Source organism: Chaetodon auriga, chromosome 3 (assembly GCF_051107435.1).
Source record: "Chaetodon auriga isolate fChaAug3 chromosome 3, fChaAug3.hap1, whole genome shotgun sequence".
Taxonomy (NCBI): domain Eukaryota; kingdom Metazoa; phylum Chordata; class Actinopteri; order Chaetodontiformes; family Chaetodontidae; genus Chaetodon; species Chaetodon auriga.
The window spans coordinates 15,584,040-15,603,865 of record NC_135076.1 but is presented as its reverse complement, the minus strand read 5'-3'; the positions used below and the strand labels follow the sequence as shown (position 1 = coordinate 15,603,865).

Sequence of the window (19,826 nt, the reverse complement as noted above, 5' to 3'; positions counted from 1 at the left end):
ATCTTACATTTACATTGTTTCACAATAGCATGCAGGCTTTAATACTGTGTTACACAGCATCATCTGAACAGAATCCACACAATCCAATTCTAAAATGCTAGGTTTTTGGATCTGTATATTTAAACATCACAAGATACATATTAAAGAGTTGGTTCACCCAAATTACAAAAAACATACTTTACATAACTTACCATAACTACCATGTTTTTTCTTATTGTCTTTGGCAAATAAATGAGATTTTGCCCCCACAAAAGTTTTCATAGGGACTATTTTCTTTGTTAGAAAGTAGATCCAGTGAGAAGTGTTTATGACAAAGCCTGTAAATTATCCAGAGTCAAGCACTGTGCTTCATTAGAACTGCTGGTAAGATGTTCGAACAGCTTTTGAAACCCTCACACCTTTCTGATGTTAGATTAACTGGGGCTGTGTACATCCAACAATCCATATCCCCGTATTCAAACAATAATTGTGTGTCCCACTCTCTGGGATGGTCGGTTTTTCACTCTGCCTTCGAGCGTGGTTGTTCGATTTCTGACAAGGATCGACAACACTTTGCATGGATGACTTCTTTTCAAGCATAACCTGACCCTAGATGAGAGGATTTGTGGAAAGACAAGCTGCGAAAGACATCTGATACGCCTCCATTGTATTGGGACAGAAACCTCAAAAGACCTCAAAATATGTTCTTTTGTGTGGGCACTCTACTGTAGGTGAACCAACCCTTTAATACTGGATGTGATGAAACATTTCTGTTCACGTAGCAAAAACTATTGTCAGCAGTGTGATTTCTTAGTTTTACTAAACTATACATTAAAGGAATGATAATCTCTTGTATCTGTTTGAGCATAATGACAGTTACTGACCTGTAATGGGCCAAATTATGCTTTTTCTTCATGTTTATGGCATTTCTGGCATGATCCCACTGTCTTTTGTTGCTTTACGTGCTAACTGGTGCTCAGGGAATATCTGGTATGGAGGACTCATTGGGACAAACACGTGCACACACACACCCACACACACACACTACCATGCCAGGGTAATAAGTACTTTGGTTACATTACGCATACGCTAAGGTAATAAGGACTTAGCACGCACACACACATGCACAGACCACCTCACAGTCACCCACACTGAGGTAATAAAGGCTTGGCTTACACATAAACACACTCACAGACATACACACTGAATGACTACAGTCTTGCGGCATCTTGCCAAGTGTCTGCTCTCTCACTGAATGTCCAATAGCCAAGCAAAAGACCAGCTAACCAACTGACCAGCTGACACCTTTGTACCAGTACCACCTCTGTGGTACTGGTACAGTCTACTCTCATTTAGACTCATTCATTCAGGTTTCAGATCATTCAATAGAGCCCTCTTGCCCAAAAAGCAGAGTCATTCCAAATATTACAAGCATCTACCCAAAGATGTGGATGACATTTCCTATTGGGTGTCCAGATTTTGGGGTGGTGGTGGTGGTGGTGGTTAAGGCTCTCTGCTTTCCATTACGCAGCTTTTGGGTCATGGTATGTCATATACAAGTGGTGTGATCGTGCAGACAGAGAGAGAGAGCGACCGGATGAGAGCCATGTTGAAATGGTAGCGAGGGCTAAACTGAAACCATGTGCTTTTGTGGTTAGAAACTTTGTCATGACTAACTACCTCTGGGAGCGCTGGAGTGGAGCTGGACACCAAGGAGGAAGAAAATCCCCTTTCACCTGACTGACAGTAACTAGACAGGGACGATTTGTTGTGATTTGATGCTTATAAAAAGTAGACACCAAAGCTATTGACCTCTACTTCTGTCAGTGGCCTCAAGTAAGTCTTCTGAATGAGATGTGAGCGTAGCAGTAACTATGCTATCAGAGGTTTTGATGTTCTTTCAGAAGGCTGAAAAATTCCTCCAGGTCTGTTTAATGTGTTAATTTCCTGGCTTGTTTTTGAGGGATGTTTATAGTGACCTCCAATAACCTACAGTGGAGAACATCTGCCACCATTTGCCACTGTTGGCAACCCTCGGGGTCACACACTGCATGGAAGATTGCATTTTGCAGCTGGACTTGCTGAAAGGTGAAAGGTCATCAGTGGGTTTTGTGGGTATGGAGGAAGAGCGGCGCCCACGAGGGAGGCACTGTGTTGACATTGTGTTTGAACACTTTGAACAATGTTATCTCAGACAGTGTGGGGCTCTGGGCCAATCAATCATTCTGTTATTGGACCAGCACCGGTGATTATTCATCCCGGACCTTTGATATTGGCCGACGTCAAATGACTCCTGCGTGAGCCGTCTTTTTCCCTCTCTGTCTGGACTTTGTCCTTGGGAATTCGTCATGGCTGTTTTTTCTTCAAAACATTTAGTTATTAAAGTAAATTGAGTGTTCTTCTCTCAGTCCAATGTGAAAGTAATCCGCTGCCACCGTGCAAACGTCCAGAATATTTATGAATCTAAAGCGATTTTGTTGGCACGGGTTAAGCTCGAGATATTTCAAGCTCAGCCATGGATGTAAGGGGACAGCATATAAATCTGGAATGTACCTCGGGAGCAGCTCGCACATTGGGGAGGCCATGCGTTTACAATGGCAATGATAGTAGCAGCACATGGCACACAGGATTTTTCCATTGTGTTAATGGGAAAAGCTCTGAGGCGTACGGCAGTGTTTCTGCTGGCCAGTGCACCTGCCTTGACCTCCCCCCACATACTCTACCCTCCAGGCCAGACAAAATACTGTAATACAGAGAACAGAGGCATGGTGGGAAAAGAGCAGGCAGAGAAAAACATGGTTGAGAAATTAAGGGTTGAGATACAGGTGCGTGGACTGATGTGTGTTTGTTTTTGTATGGAACTTATAGCAAGTGCTTTTGAATTAAGACCATATCTGGAAACAAACTGACCTCCGCAGCAGATGATTGTGAAAAGAGCCTTCGAGTGTCTACACATGCATCATTCTGAGCCGTGAAGGTCAAACATTCGAGTGAAGTATCAATAAGCAAAATACGTGTTTGACAGGCCATTTTTTAGCTTTCCTACTTTCTGTTACAGTTTACAGTTGTGATACAATTATACCCAGTTCAGTTTTTCTCGGGTTTTGCAAGAGGAGATTATGTCATGACAAACCAGAGAGGAGAATTTATCATCCAAAAGCTACTTTTTTAAAAAGAATATATGTACAGCTACTTTTTCAATATATGTGAATGTGGATCATAATGTCGTGACAGCGATATGTGAAAAATTGGGCATGCTAATTTGACAAGTTAATCACCTTCAGTTAAGATGAGAGAATTGGTTGAGCTTAGGATAAAGTTTTTGTTGTGGCTTTAAAATCTTCATTTACGGTTACAAGCTTGCCCTGAAGTCAAGAACTAAACTTCAGCTGCCAGAATTGGAGGCAAATGTAATCACTTACCCACCAACTCAACCTCAATACCTGACACTGCCTGTTTCGTACCGCGTTCTCTATGCAGGAGGTTAATTCTCTCGCTTTTTGTCCACACATCGTGTCATTTGCATGCTCCAACTGTTTGTCAGCTGCTCATGTGTGCCTGTGAGACAACGATCCTCATACGTGTGTGACTGCCCGTCTGCCTAAATGCCTGCCTGTCTGTCGGCACAAAGACGGAAGGGTGATGGGAGGTTGAGTCATAAATCTGCAGTCAGCTGAGACAGTGAAGTATATCTTTGCTCTGTGAGGTAGAGGAGGTGCTGAAAGGTGATAGATACTCACCAGAGACAGACAGTAGCTGGTTGTGGCAGAAGCTGGGGGGAGGGGGTTGAGGGGAGGGGGGTTTGGTAAGGAGGTGCGGATTTACAGCGGCAAGACCTTAGCTGGAGGCGAGACAGTGGATGTGTGTGTTTGTGTTGGTGTGTGTAGAGGAGGGTGGATGATGGTGGTCTTGAGGGGGTTCAGTTGGGGCTGCATTTGTGATCCTGTGTTAAGTGCTCGGTCAGTGGTGAAGGCCTTTAGGATTAGACCCCCCCCCCTCCCCCAAAACTCTTGTAAACAGCCCCCCTCTCTCCCACACACACGCACCTCCTCTCCTCCTGCCTGGATTCCAGCTTTGAGCCCTTGTGAGATTCTCCAGAGCCACCCACCATCAATTCTTCCTTCACCAGCACAACCAGTACTCTTTGCCTGCTCACTCACTCACTCACTCACTCACTCACTCACACACACACACACACACACACACACACACACACACACACACACACACACACACACACTGGTGCACACACACATGTCAAAAGACACTCTAACATACCAACGGCTCACCATTCCCTTAATATTTCCAGAGTAAAGCGATCCCCTCACACTCACATCACATTAGTGCTGCTATTAGACCATACCCAGACATGAGAGCTACAGGGTGTGTGTGTGTGTGTGTGTGTGTGTGTGTGTCTGTGTGTCTGTGTGTAAAGTCTGCCAGAGTTTTATGCATGCCAGAGGGGGTGACTGCATGTGTGTGTGTATGTGTTTGTGTTTGCATCCGGGGATGTGATTTGTGAGGGAGGAAAGGTTGGAGAAGTTTAGTGTGTGTCAGGAAAGTCTTGGGTCTATGTGTGTGTGTGTGTGTGTGTGTGTGTGTGTGTGAGTGTGTACGTGTTGCATTTTTAGAGAGAAAATAGGGACACTGATATCCTGGCAGGAGATGAGTGGGAGGAAGGATGGATGAGGTTAGCGAAGGTCTGGCGAGGGCGCAGTAGGTGTAAGCTTGAGAAATTTCCATATGGCAGTAAAATGTCTGCCACTTTACTTATTGACTTTCTAATGTGTGCCAGGTGCTTCTCATGAGCACTTAGTGGACCATTTCTCCTGCCTGTGTGCAGTGTGTGTATATGTGTTTGTTTTAAGTCGCATTTGGAACAAATTGTGGACTCCAAACCAGATCAGCCGCCGCTTTGGGACAAAATTGGTATCCACAATTTGGTTTCAGAGCAGTTGCATTTAGGCACAGCTGAAATTTCCTCTTGTCCTCCTCGGGGTTAGATTATAGGGTAAAGGTGAGGGCAATGGTTAAGGTCAGTCATGTTTTGGTTATGGGTAATGGTTACGGTGATCCTCCAGGAAAAAATAGTGCAGAGTCTCCAGAAATAAGCTATTTGTGTGTGTATTGGTGTATGTTTTCAGCACCAATCTTGACCCGTTACAGTTATTTCATCACAGCAAGGCTGCATATACAGTTTAACTGCTGCCATTCATAGATGGGAAAACTCTTAACATTCAAACACTATAAAACGTTGAAAAATAAACCTGCTCCATAAGTTTTGAGCAAACCCAATCGCGGCTATAAAGCACAAAACCGTTGATTTATTAATGTGGACATTCCAGTCACTGGAAAAAGTCCCCCCCCCTCCCAGTGTGTTGGTTTATACCAAGCCCATATTTATGGTTTGACACACTTACTTTTTTACATTGGCAAACAGTTGGGGGTTCAGGAATTCTCCGAGACTTACCCCTGGTAATCTTTTGTTTATCATAGACCGAGATATTTGCTTTCTGATCTTGCGGAAGAAACCATCAAAGGTGTAACAGAGCCGGCAAAAATCTGTAAAATCTATGTTTTCTTTTCTTAGCGAAGTTGCTCTAAAGTCTTTCTCCCTCATTTCCTTTTAAGAGCAGTCATAAGCGTATAGAAGTAACTGAGGTGGCAGTCGTGAACTCAGTGTGCTTCTGGTTGCCCTTTAATGGCGACCAGGCAAGAGATCTGGGGCTTCAGTGGTTTTGGCAACAAATGAGACAGTCTTCTTTGAAGCCACCACAGATCCTGTTACCCACGTCGCTTCACTTATGAAATGATTTTCCTTTCAAACGGACTATGTCGTTGTGAGACATTCATATGGGAATCTGACAAATTTTGTGTGTTTGAGTGAGACGGACCTCCCTCTGAGTTTCTGGGTATTTTAACACATCGAGACCAAAAACGCTAAACGCATTCGTCACAGAAAATATAATAAACATAAGGAATGGTTACTTTTCTGCATGGATTATTTTTTGGGGGGGTTACATTTAATGTGAGGCTACTTAAAAAATCCATCTGTCATTTACCAGACAAGAGAAAAGCTTCTTTTAGAACGTATTTTTATTTTCAAATGTACAACCTGTATGTGACACCAACAGCAAAGCACAGTTAATGACAGCACTGTTGTTAAGATTACAGTAAAGACATACAATTGGACAGCAATATCCTGCATATGGCACCAACATCAAATAACTGGTGATAATACAGTAATATTACTGCAATAATTAGTACTATTTCTCACAGTGTATTCCACATGCTGCTGTCAAACGCCAGCAATAATAGTAATCACAGGGGGGGAAACAGACTGAGAACTGCTTAAAGGAAATGCTGCAAATGCTCTTTTTATATGACCGGCAGAGGTTATTGTTTCATTATATTTCTTTAAGATTTTCGTTGATCTCTCTTCATAACAACTACAGTGTGGATCAGTTGTTTACCTCCTAAAAGTTTCCTTTTATCATCTTTATAGTCATTCTAAAAAATACTGTATCATATTATGCGCACATGAAAGTAGTTTTCAGACGTGAGGGAACACAAAGTGAAAACATCGCTTTCACAAGTTGGCCTGTAACACCTCGCTGGAAAACTTTGAAGAGTTTCTCATTCACATTCAAGAGTCCAACCCTTTCCTGATATGTTTCCTCTCTGATATCAGCCAAAATGTAGGGTTCAGATTTAGAGCAGCTCCACAAGTGTTGGAACATTTCAGCCAAATGAAGCCTAAAACTGCAGAACCGCAGCATATCAGTAACACTTTAAAAGCACAACTTCTTTTTTATTGCACTGCAATTTTTTGGCAATTAAATGTGTATGGAGTCAAACTATACTTTTAGAAACATTAATTATTTGAGGAAGCACAATGCACTGTTGTACAATGGCATTATTTTGGATCAATAAAAGCTCTGGCCATATTTCTTCCTAATGAAATGAAGCACGTTTGCTTTTTCACACAGAGGTACAAGAAAAAAAATATTCTGACAAATCTGATTATTGAGGAGATGAATTTGTGCAGTTTTGGTGATGGAATACTGAAAAACGTTACAGAAATTAGCCAAATGGCACCAGATTATCTTTTGAAACTATTTATTATCTGCCACAGTGTCGACCCTGACACATAAAACTGAGAGACACAACAGAGCCGTGGGTTACATCTGTCTGCTTACACCTCTCAGGAAATGGCATCCAATCACCTTTTAACTTCCCACCAGTCATTTGGCTTCACTTGGACATTTCACAGGTCTTTTTTCCTCGAAACACACCTAAAACTTTTCTTTACATACCCGCAGAACAGGCAGCAAGTTCCATTGTGTTAACATAATTGTTATTCTTTGCATAGAGAATAAAGTCAAGGGCAGACGGGGCCTGGCAACATACTGCAAATCCCTTACATTAACTTTCACAACTTTATTTGAGGAGCCGAGTTCAGCTCTCCGCTTCTTTCTTATCTCCAACTACAGCAGAGAACACATCAGTATTCAACATAATTAATAATGTAATCGACTTCTGCTATTTAGCAGCCTGGTACTAATGCTGACTGTGCCAAGTTCAGCCTCTCACAGAACCGTGCCTGTCATCTCTGCTGTACAGTATGTGTGTGACTTAATTTAATGCATCAGTTGGTTATTACTCAATTAAACAAAACAAACTGAACACAATATTACTCAGCATTAAAGTAAGCTTCAATATTATTGAAATATTTCCTTTACATCAGGGCGTGCCTGTGACCTGTGTGCTGAGTTATTGTGGGCTTTTGTTTTGTCAGCAGTCCTGCAATTCCCCACAGATCACAGGATTTTATTTCTGTGAGCAAATGGCTATTTCCTCTGGTTTAAAGTACTGTGATGGCGCCCTAAAACTGAAAAACGTGAAGCAACAGTGTTTTTTTTTCTGTAAATAAAAAGTAACGTATATTAAGGGGTGCCGTTTGGACTGAAATGCATGTTTTCTCAGCAGATTCCTTAACTTTGTTCACTGCTGCTTTGAGAAGGGACTGAGACGCTCTGATACAATAAAACGAGTGTAAGGAGAGAATGAGGGGAAAGGCTGCAGAAGCCTGGTCGTGACTGTTGCCCCCTTCTTCAACATATCCAAGAAGAAGGAAAAGTAAATTGCAGGTCTATAATCCTGCAGGAAAAAAAAAAACTCTGCCTGCTGCTTTTTGCCCGACCGATTAGGTTAAATGTCTCACTGTATTATAAACACAAACGAGCGATTTAGACGGCTGCGCAGTTATTATGTTCCGCTCAAGTAAGAGCGTCTGGGAGAGTTTCTCAACTTTGGTATTACTTTAAATTAAACAGAAAACTTCGATGCCACGGACGCTTAAATAGAAATTAGTGGAAAACTTTGATGTTTTGCATGAACATATGAAATTACGTATTTTATTCATCCATTTCTATAGTTTTTTCAACGAAAAGAAGTCTAGGATATAAACGCATTGGATGTGATGATGCACTTTCATACTCACAGAAAATGTCAAACCGACCGAGCAGCGCTTGGAATAAGGGTGGGAGGGGGTTGTCCAGTGTCCGCCGGAGCATTTTCGAAACGTTTAAGTATTTTTTGGAGTGAACAGAGAAGGGTTTTAATGGAAAAAAAAACTCAGCAGAATGATTGTTTCTCCTTTGCATCGAAGCGGAGCGACCCGCAGGGAGGCGCTGTGTGTCCATGCCTGCGCATGGGCTTGGAGTCCCGGGAAAGGAAAGGCAGAGTGACGCGCTGAGAGGGGAGGGAAAAAAAAGGAAAAAGAAAAAGAAATAAAAGACCAACTCGATAATGAAGCCATAATATAGGGCTTGCAAATACTTGAAAAGAAAAAATCAAGTGAAGATGCATTTCAAAATGTTGCGCAAATTATTCCAAAAATGCCCAATTATGTTATTTTTGTCTTACAGTGTTTAAAGCAAGTGTCTGGGAGAGACGATGGTTTGCTATGGAAGAACGAGATGCGAGGAACAAAGACTGCTCTGGGAAGAAGTACAAATATCATAAGTGCACCCTTCTTTAAAATACATTTTATTCTGATAATTAATATGAGACTTAATGATTGTCAAGGTAGACTTTTTTTCAATGCAGCTGCTTTGACCGTAACCCCTCCTCCTGCTGGTGGCCCCCGGTCTCTCTCTCTCTCTCTCTCTCTCTCTCTCTCCCTCTCTCTCTCTCTCTCTCTCTCTCCGCACTCTCCCGTTATTCCTCCACAGCCGTGTGCCTCATTCCAGTGCACAAGCCGAGCGAAGCAGACGGATCACACAGCAGCCAAAGCTGATAAATTCGCTCAGGGAATAAATATCTGTAAACCGCGCGGCTGTTTCTTTACAGGAATACCACTTGATCGCGGACGCATGTGAGCGCGCACATGCCTATCTGGGACTGTACACCATGGTTCTGACACAAGTGCGGCTATCTCTGCCTCTGATCCTCTGACCACAGAGAAAGTCTTTGGATCTCCTCAAGAAGGCTGTTACCTGGTTTTTTTTTCCGTCATTGACTCTCAACGAAATATTGCAGGAAATATTCTCCGGATGGTGACCGCGGACTGGACTACCTGTTTTCAGCTGATTTGCTCCACGCGAGGGGAAAGGGCTGGAAGACTTGCGCCAGTTGCCTTCACTCTGGTTTAAAAAGCCACGCTGGAGATCACTGAAAAGAGAAGGGCTGCTATTTTCACACATTTTAAACCAAGGGTGATATTTCCTCCCACCGCTCACCTCTACGTGTTTTGGTGAATGGGGGTGACTCTGTTCCTGGAGGCTTGACACAGCTGGGACTGGGACTGGGACAGGGACTGGGACGGGACTGGGTGCGTGGAGCATCGGATCACCCAGGATTGTATTCCCTCCTCTCTCTCGTGGGTCTATTTACATGTCCGACCTGACTGCTTTATGACAATGGATTACTTTCTGCTTTTATGCAGCCTCTTGCTGCCCGTGGTGTCCGCCGTTGAAGGTAAGAATTTTCATCTTCATGTGTTGTTGCGATGCCTACAGCCGATTTCCCTGAAGTGAGCCTGCACCCACTGCCTCTCAGAGGATGGGCGCCGCAGCGGGCGAGGCTCCCGTGTGCCCAATTTCTCCCCTTTTCTGTCATTTCCGAATTAAAAGCAAGGTTTCATTTTCCAAGTGGCCATCTGGCTTCTTTTTAGGGATCACTGATGGCATTATTGGCTTTACGCAGCCAAGCGCTGTGGCCGGCACTGGTTTCTGTACACAATTGTTATGCGCGTCAACGAAAGCTCATCCATTTCAATGGCAGTTGTGTATTCCTTTTTGTTAGATCAGCTATTGCCGGCTGTGGGTGCTTTCTTCGTCGCTTAAACGAAATTAGCGCCACACTGCATCTCATCGGGGAGCCGCGGCTCCAAGCCCCCCCAGACACTTTCCCCCAGGTCGGCTGCGTGTATTTTAGGGCTGTGCGAGTGCGTGGCCTTTTGACATGTGCACTCAGTTTGAGGTCAAAGTATACGTTCAAAAAAATCCGAAAATAGTTTATTTTCATAGTGAATTGATTTGGAAAAAGCTGCAATATGTTATTTTTTTTTCTAATTCATCCTCAATTGATTTGAGACGCAAAATGTTTGTCAAACAGACTAATGTCAAATGAAGTGTCATTTATCTCTGTAGGGTATTCATTTTATTTTTTTTACTTTTGTTCATGCCTTTTTCATCAAGTGCCATCCACTGATTATTTACAGTTACATTTTACAACACTTGCTTCCAATAACAAAGCCATCTGTTTAAGCGGAGTGTTGACGTTTGCCGTGCGTAAAATCGATGGGAAATTCTAGCTTTTTTTTCTCCTTAGCAAAGTCTTCTGTTATTCCTTTCCTACATGTTGGAGCGTCTCACCCTGCTCTGTTTGAGAGAATACGAAGAAGGAATAGTGGAAATAAGGTTGGAAGGGGCCTAAAGCTTGAACTGTGCATGCTGGAGCCCAGGCGAGGCTCCCGGTTGGCTTGTGATGCCAGTAGGAAAGTAGGACAGTGGGCCACTGGCTCAGTAAACGCCTTTCTCTCTCTCAGCTTGTGTCTATGGACCTGTCCGCACGGTGTTTTAAGAGTTTTTCTCCCTTAAAAATACACCGGGTCATTTCTTTTTTGTTTAGACTTTTAGTGTCCTTATTATTGCTTTTACTTTTTATATATATATGTGTATATATTTTGCCTGATGTCAATAATTCGAATTAAAACGCAAACATCAGCCTTATACGTCTGTTTATGTGTGTGAAGTAGACTCGTACAGATACCGCTGAAGTACAAAAACATTATCCCAGAAAGGAAACGCTAATTTATTTTACTCCAAGGTCGTGTTCCTTAAGAAGCCTCCGCACATCTAAATCATTTAAAATAAAGATTATGTTTCGCAGTCTGGCGCGACACCACCCAGCGTGCGTTGGACTCGACTCTATTTCTCAACTCACTTTCCAGTGTCGTGACCCTAATTTGAGAAAACATCCGCAGGCCTGTTACAGTCGGTGCTGGGAAAAGATCACACTGCTGCTTGAACTCGTCGTGAAATCACCGGGTTTTTTTTTTTTTTTTTTAATCTTTTTGGCGAAGTCGCTTTTCACACCACTGCTTCCTGGCGGTGGAAAGAATAGACGAGTGCCATGAGTGAAAAGAGAGTAGTAAAAGTTATCTGATAAGGTCTGTTGTTTTACTGGCACCTCTAAATAACCGGACGACCGTTATGATAAGAGTCCTAATACAGAAGTGGCTTAGTCACAGGAATATATTATATTAGAACCACCACTCAAACTTACATGCACTTTACATGTTGATGGAAAAATGTTGAATTAATTATGGTCCCACTCTGTAGATGGATAGGTACGGTTAGCATTACATGTTTCTAATACCCACCCGAACCAAATTATTCTGAAATTCTAGTTCTTTATTTTGTTATGGACCCCCCCTGGACCCCTCGCATTGACCCCTGTAGGTCACCGGACCTCAGCTGGGAACCGCTGACTTAAAACACATGGCTTGAGTGGATGAGTGGATTCTTGTTGTGCAGAAGTTGGGGCTACCAGAGAGAAAGGGAGAGGGGGGGAGAGAGGGGGGAGAGAGAGAGAGAGAGAGCTTGGTTTTTACTTGACAATTTTAGCGAGTTGGCTGCGCACTGGCTTGGTGTATTTCGTTAGAACAATCTATTTTCTACGTAAGTGATGCCATAAATTGTACCCGACTGACCTGGCTGGGGGGTTTACCAAAGCTTTTAATACAGCCGGATGATTTATGGCCGATGCTGGGGCTTCTTACTGGGATATCTGGCTTTATGGCGATTTGGGGAGAGACAAGCGGCCTGATAGGGAAGTTTTCAGCGGCCCCAGTGTGCGTCTCTCCGGGTCCCGGGGTCACACAGCCCGGGGAAAGGCTCTTAATGAATTCATGTTTTCTTCTCTTTTGTTTCTCCTCTTTTTTTTCTCTCTCTCTCTTTTTATCCCCTCTCGTTCACATCCGCTCCTTAAACTTACATGTAATAGTTAAACCCACAGTAAACAGTCTTGTAAATTTTGTTTGCTTTTAATTGATTAATTATGAGTCCATTTCATCCGTTTCTGGTTTCGGTGGCTGCAAACATTAATGCTAAACGACGTTCTGAATCTGTCCATGCACTCCAGCTCGTTGAACTGATTGGGTTTACGTGGCTCAAATGAGGCCCTCCCCAAAAAGAATGACCAGCTATTCACCGCGGGATTAGATCTTCCTGCCATAATGGTTGTTTTATGGCTCATCTTATTTAATTCGATTTTTTTTTTTTAAGAGTTTGACTATTCAAATGTGTTAAATGTGTTAATTGTCTGAGGACCATGACCTTTTAATTCCACCTCAGTTATTTTCTGTCTTAGAAAGTGTAATTCATTATGTTTTTGTCGGTGCTGCAGAGGTCAGGCCAATCGGTGGCCTCAGTATAAGAAAGGCCCTGCCTGGTGAACTTACAGCTGTAATCACCGTGCTGGGGAGACAAATTGCGTCGATGACAGTCCTCTGTAGCGCACAGGCGGTGTGGTTACTGCTCGGTGTAAATTACTTGTGATGGAGAGAGGAAGCACAGGAAAAAAGGGCCACGAACAAAGGCACCATAACGACACTCAGACCAGACGACGAGCGGCACACTCATTTCCAGGCTGTTTATCTGAGCTGATAGTCTTAATTCACAAGGCATTCGAGTTTTATATGATGCTGAAAGAAGATACAGCCCGCTAAACTCTTCCAGTATGCGAGTATTGGAGTGAGTTTCAGGTGCCACAACTGAAAACTGACTGAAAAAGTTTTGCGTGTATTTACAATGACGTCAAACCCATTACGCTTGCACTTAAGCCAAAAACCCCAAACCTCTTACGACGACTTCCAGTTGAGCAGCTCTCACCTGGAATCATTTTCTGACTAAACTTAAACAAATGGACTTTTATGCTCGCTGCTCAGGGTTCCCCGCTCACTCTCCATGCTTGTTTTTTCTATTTACTGCGGTGTGTGTTGGAGCGATTATACGCACAACCAGGGCCTTTGAGGCGCGCATGTTTATGTTTTTACGTGGGTGAGATCACACCTCCACAGGAGCTTCCCTGTGCCCGGTTGCGTTTGGCACATTTCTCACCTCACTCTCTTTCATGATTTATTCTCCCTTGGTCTTTCTTCAGCAGAGGAGGACCCCTCGTCATCATCATTATTTTATGACACGTATTATAAGACAGTGAGGCAGTGGCAAATCACGAAAGGTGAGGGAAGGGGGTGTGTAAAATGTTATTTCCAGGCGGTGATCACCAGGCAACAAGAAAAACACTCTTACAAAAGACTTAGAGTTAATTTAAGAATGGAAATATAAATAATCATGTTTCATTACAGAGTAGAATATCGGGCGCAAGGGGAATTTTCCATCAGAAGTGAAGAATATGCGTAAACTTGTATTCAAACAAACAGAAAACGTGCGTGACCTAACGTTTAGTTGAGGTGATTTGACGCAATTTTAAGGGAATACTGATTAAAGCTCAACTGACGTTTTTTTTATTTTTTGTTTCCAAAGAAATAGCCAATGTGGCGCCTTGTTTGAAGTTTGTGCCCTTTGATATTATTATGAAGCGCAAACTCAAATTTGGGCCTTTTCATATGTTTTGGAGGGTTGCATCTGAGTAATACTCGATTCATATGAACGATAAGGGGAGTAATGGGGCCATTTTGTCCGGCACACTTGCTGACCGACGGCCCTCATATCGCCAGGCTATATTTAAGAGCGCAGCATCAGTGTGTGTGTGTGTGTGTGTGTGTGTGTGTGTGTGTGTGTGTGTGGCCTGAGCAGGACTCACAGTGAAGCTCCGATCTTAAACGTTACTCCAGGAGCTCCTCTACTGAACAAATGTATTGAGGGTCACAATTTAAGAGACAAAGGGCACTGTTAGTGGCTCTATGGCGGCTATCACTCAGACCATTCAAGGGCCGAGTGGATACGCACTGAAGAGGCGTGAAAGTGAATTTGCAAAATAAAAGCAAAGTCATTCTGGCAATTCTGCTAATGAATCATTGCCTGTGGAGGTCAGAAAAACGGAGAGGGACTTGGATCAGTTATTCTATCTATCTATCTATCTATCTATCTATCTTTCTGAATTTCTTTTATGTTATATTTATATATGTAAAGGTAGGCTTATTAAACAAATAATAGACATTTTTTCATGGTGAGAAATAAGAGCACGCTGGCAGAAAGAGACAGTGGCTCAGACGCACAACACACAAAGAGCGTTCAAAGTGTCAACTAATGTGGTCTTATCGATCGACCGAATGAACGCTGCTCAGCCTTTCAAAACCGCAGAATCAGGTTGGATGCGGGCTGTCTTCTTGAGAGAGGCGATTACCAGTTCACAAGGATATTTATCAATGTCCTGAATCAACTGGCCGGGCGAAGCATAACTTCGACTACTGTGCAATAGCCACAAATGCACATTCGACACAACGTGTTCCTGCTTCTCCAGTAATAATGGTAATGATAACACTTAAGACATTAATAAAATACATTAAATTATCAGTCATAATCCTAACAAAATTATTATTATTATTATTATTATTATTATTATTATTATTATCTGTAAATAAGAATTTAGACATATAGACAAAATCTAGTTTGTCATTTATTTTATTAACATATAAATTAATAAAGTAGACTTTTATACAATATGCATCTAAACTCTGTTATATCTTTGCTATTATTATTATTATTATTATTAGTTAACTCAGTTTACATCATTGTTTTACATATCTTTTAAATTCAAGTTCTTTTTGTCAGTGATGGTCTAATTCATTGGTAGTGCAATTGAATTTATATTTGCTTCAGAGTAACAAACTGGCAAAGCAATGAAGATTGATCTCAACACTCACAGCCTTGTTAAAGAGAATAAACTGAACCATGAGAGAAAACAACAGTATCAGTGCGTCGCTCTCAGCAGTATCCTGGTGTAGTGACCTCGACAGGGCCCAGCCAGTCGGTAGGTCATACGCTAGGCGGCCGCCATGTTGAACAGATGTACAGTGACTTAGGTTCAGATTGGCGTAAGGCGCTCAGAAAGAAGGGGGAGTGGATGACGAAATGGTGGGAGTTGGGGTGGGATGATACGGGGGGAGCAGTGAGGTGGTGGTCGGAATATGGGGCAGAGTTGGATCAGAGACCCAGAGAGCAGCAGAGTTGACAGACTTTGCAGATGCAACGGGCCTGCGGGAGCACTCATGTGCACCGACTGATGGTTCATGGCTCATATGGCGGCGCGGAAAGATTCACCGAGCTGGAATTTCACATGTAGGCAAGCAACAGCCGTGTCAGGCCTGCTGGGGCCTTCACACACACCACAAAGTGGACGAAGCAGGATGACCGGTGAAAATAAGGCAGCTGGGATGAGCTCAGCTTTGATTCTCTAGCACTGTACTGCAGAGTCTTGATTGACGAGACAAAACACGACACCGGGGAACTTGTCAAGTCATGTCTGTTTTATTGTATTTGTTTGGGGCTTTGAAACATAAAGGTAGTTTCTAGCTTAGCTTTAGGAGCTTACAAAACAGGCTCAACAGAAGCAGAGTACAAAACCAGCAGCAACATTACGCTGTCAGAGAAATATGAGTGTAAGCATATTACCGTAATACAATATGTTCTGTAGGTTATCAGTGTTACTGTACAGCTACCTCCACATGTAGGTAAATCCGACCTTCTTTTCCAGCTGATATGAATATTCTGATATAAATGTGAAAGGCTTTGTGCATAACAGCAACACAAATAAAGTCATGTGTAGTGTTAAAATGAGTCCTGTTTTTTCTCATGTTTTTGCTGTAATTGCTTGAAAGTTAAACATTTGTGTTCATGAAAGACACCTTAGTGAGTAGTATGTCAGCTTCATGAGAGCAAGACACACTAAGGGTATTTTCTGGACAATTTCCAAAGCTGTATGTGTGTATGCAGCTCGTGTGCGCGTCTCTTTTTGTATATGGCATTTGTGCGTGCAGTCCATCCTGGCATCCGACAGAGGGGCCTTGTGGGATGGCACGTCTTTGCACCCACTGTCGAGAGCAAGCAGAGGAGGGCGAGTGTGTCTGGGCCTGCCCACTGCACAGACACACTGCTGGTGTCTGCAGTCAGCCAAGCAGAACAAGGGAGAGACACACAGACACAGGGAGGGAGAGGGAGAGAGTGAGGCGAGAGCAATATGGGTGGTGCATCGAGGGGGTAGCAGTGTTTGGGAGGTTACAGGGCTTGGGGAGGGTTTGTGTGTATATTGTCGGGAGTGCAGTATGTCACGATATGTCTACTCCGCCAGCAAAGGTGGACTGAATTAAAAATGAAGTCATGTAATGGCAGCACAAAGAGAGACACCACCCTCTGTATTAGCCCTTGTTATTGATAACTTAACTTAAACCTTTCAGTTAAAGAGTTTTTTTCTTATAATTGCATTCCCTGCACAATGGAAAACATAAAAAGTGTTAATTGACAGACTCTTATTTGAACAATGGTCTAAAGTTACTCAGAACCTGTCCATTTTTGTCAGAGGAAAGCCCAGCATATGAAAGTTTCATAGCATGTGTGCATGTGTGTGTTCGTATAGATGCATGATGGGTGTTTCACATTGCTCAGATCACTCAGACAGGGATGTCTCCCCTCTCTGGTCCTTTCCGAACTATATTAATGGCTTTCACAATACTGATGAAATGTTTGACATAATATTAATGGCCATCAGAGTTGGAGTTTTATAGGCCCTGTCGGCACCGGATGTCCATAAAGTGTAGCTAAAATTACCATGTGTCAAAATGTCCAGATTATAAGTGAGTTAGGACCCGCTGTGCTTTCCACCCACGTCCTGTGACCCCTATCCAGAGGTCATGAGGGAGGTCTGTTTGGACGAATTTAGGGGGGATTACTCCCCAAGGCTACTCTCGCTCCTTCTCAACAATAGCTGTTTTAACACAATCAAGCTCCAGGGGTTATCCTTTTCCAGTGGCGAATAAAAATACCCTGAAAGAGGATGTGTACATTTAGAAAGACAGACTGTGCAACTTTCCATGGCTCGTTGACGCACACAAAAACTCACAAACAGACCAGGTCAAAGGCACAGTTGGAGACTGGGTCAGAGATGTGCGCTTGACTTCTTTTTGTCGCCATGGCCAGTGAGCTCATCAGAGCAGTCGTGCTATTTACATACATGTGGGACCCGGAGCCCTTCGGACAGATGACTAGGATTCTGTATGGACATGACAGTCGTTATGGCGCTTTTTACTTGATGAGCAGCGGAGGTTATTCCAAGAAACGCGGGGTGGAGCTTGGGGGAGTAGACTTCTCCAGGCAACAGTTTGATCCACCTCAGGGCCCCCTCCTACCATTTCTTTACAAGCTACGGACTCTTGTAACAAATTTTGCCGATGGAGCTGAAAGAGATCTTTGATATTTCTCTTTAAAAAAATAGCCAGTTACATCTGTCTGGAAAGTGGACGCTGCTGTAAAACAGTGTGCCTTGAGGGGGGAGAAAGGCCACATCACCTGGTTTCAGCCTTTGTCAGCCTTGTTAACTGTAAGAAGAAAAGACAGATGGGGGAAATTTCTTTGTTGAGTTGAACCATAGCTGGGTGGTTGATGGTGGGACTTTTTGAGGTGCAAGGCCTAGCTCCAGGCCTTGTTCCCTTCAAAAGCAGTAAAACAACCTTTGCTAATTTTCAAACAGCGCACAGAGACTATGTGTGATGATAGGAACAGCTTCAAGGGAAAAGCTGAAGTCATGCCTGATGTGATCGGCTCAAATGTCCGTTGTAATTAACCATAATGCATGTGTGCGAACAAGTGTTTGAACAGTGTATATTTTACTTGGTAAGGGGTCTTGTTGAGTGCAGTGTTGCAGCAGGGCACCATTACACCTTACTCTGCCCCACTTCTCATCCTTGATGTCAAAAACACTCACCACCTGCACTTCATCTACACTTCAAAAGCCCCACAGGTTAAAGGAGGGCTCCCCACTTCTATTAAATATTTCTCCCTTTCCCTTTTTGTCTTCTTGAGAACAGCAGCTGGTTTAACCAGACCCCTTCTCTGCTATCAACAGTGCATCAAGCTCACTCTGAACATCTTATACACACTCTCTACTGCACAGCTCATACACGTTGAATCCAACACATTTCAGTGGCAGCAGCACCAGTCGCACATGACCTTTTGTCAGGCTATTTACATAATCCCCATGGTTCCACGCTGTGGCCTCCTAGATGCACTGCCAGCTGTGGGGAGCATTTATTTAACCTCAGCTCAAGCTGAAAAGGAGTTTCAGTGACACAGTGACTTTAATGTCTAAGTGAGTGCAATATTTAGAGGGCAATGTAAGAAAGGTCCAAAAGTCTAACTGGCTATTATTTAGGCAAGCATTTAATGGAGGCAATCTAGCAAATGTGGAGGTGTTGCTTTTGGTCTTTTGTTCGTCAGATGGCCCTAACACCTGTCCATTTGGTTGATGGCAGGGAGCTCTTAAGTTGTGTTTGTGTGCGTGTGTGTGTGTGTGTGTGTGTGTGTGTGTGTGTGTGTGTGTGACACAAATACAGTCATGATGTATGTTTTCAGCAGCATGCAGAGGATGGGAAGGCAGGCCACCCCGTGGGTTTCCATCAGCTTCAGCCAGTTCACAGAGCTGTTGCTCCGCTATGATAAGAAAGTCTGTTCTGCAGCCGAATTTCCTTTTGATAAAAGTAATCTAGAGTAACTGGTTGAGTATTTTACTTTAATGTAGGTTTTATTTCACCAAGGAGTTTTTTTTTATTTATGTCCACATAACATCTGTTACTGGGTCTTTACTTCATTGCAAACTGTGGATAAGACAGTGATTGATATACATTATATCATACCATTTAAAATAAATATTTAGTGTTTGTCTGCCTGTGTGACACTGTGGTTGTTAGCTGTGATTTTCACAGGGATCTGACAACGAGTGCTGTGAAAGACTAATTGCAATGATTCAGATGAAAGCTCCGGACAATATAGGCTGACCCCCTCCCTCTGTGCCAAGTCAGGCCATAAACAGCTTCCTTTTCCCCTCTCGCACCCAATGGAAATCCCTTCTGACCTCTCAACTCTCACACACACACATTTAACACACATGAATGGTGACAGTTGCTTAATCACACAGCCATACACACGCATACACACATTATCTCCGCCCAATACACATGCACACAAGCCCCCGCGAAATCTTCACCCACGCACCCACCCACCTCCTAGGGTCAGAGCCCACATCCACATCCACTCACTCCTCTGCTAATGAATCAATCAGCTGGTGCCTGGTTCCATTCATTTCATTGCTGTCAGACCCCATCG

General features: G+C 43.2%; 1 protein-coding gene across 14 annotated transcripts in view; it reads left to right on the top strand.

Annotated features, from left to right (window-relative positions):
• Positions 1–9,222: 9,222 nt before the first annotated feature.
• ephb3b (eph receptor B3b) overlaps positions 9,223–19,826 on the top strand; it is a 62,063-nt gene continuing 51,459 nt past the window's right edge. For all 14 annotated transcript variants that reach the window (XM_076725693.1, XM_076725677.1, XM_076725654.1 and 11 more), the window contains exon 1: positions 9,223–9,960. In XM_076725693.1, the coding sequence (XP_076581808.1) occupies positions 9,897–9,960 (64 nt within the window). In that variant the 5' untranslated portion in view covers positions 9,223–9,896. The remainder of the gene's footprint in view (positions 9,961–19,826) is intronic.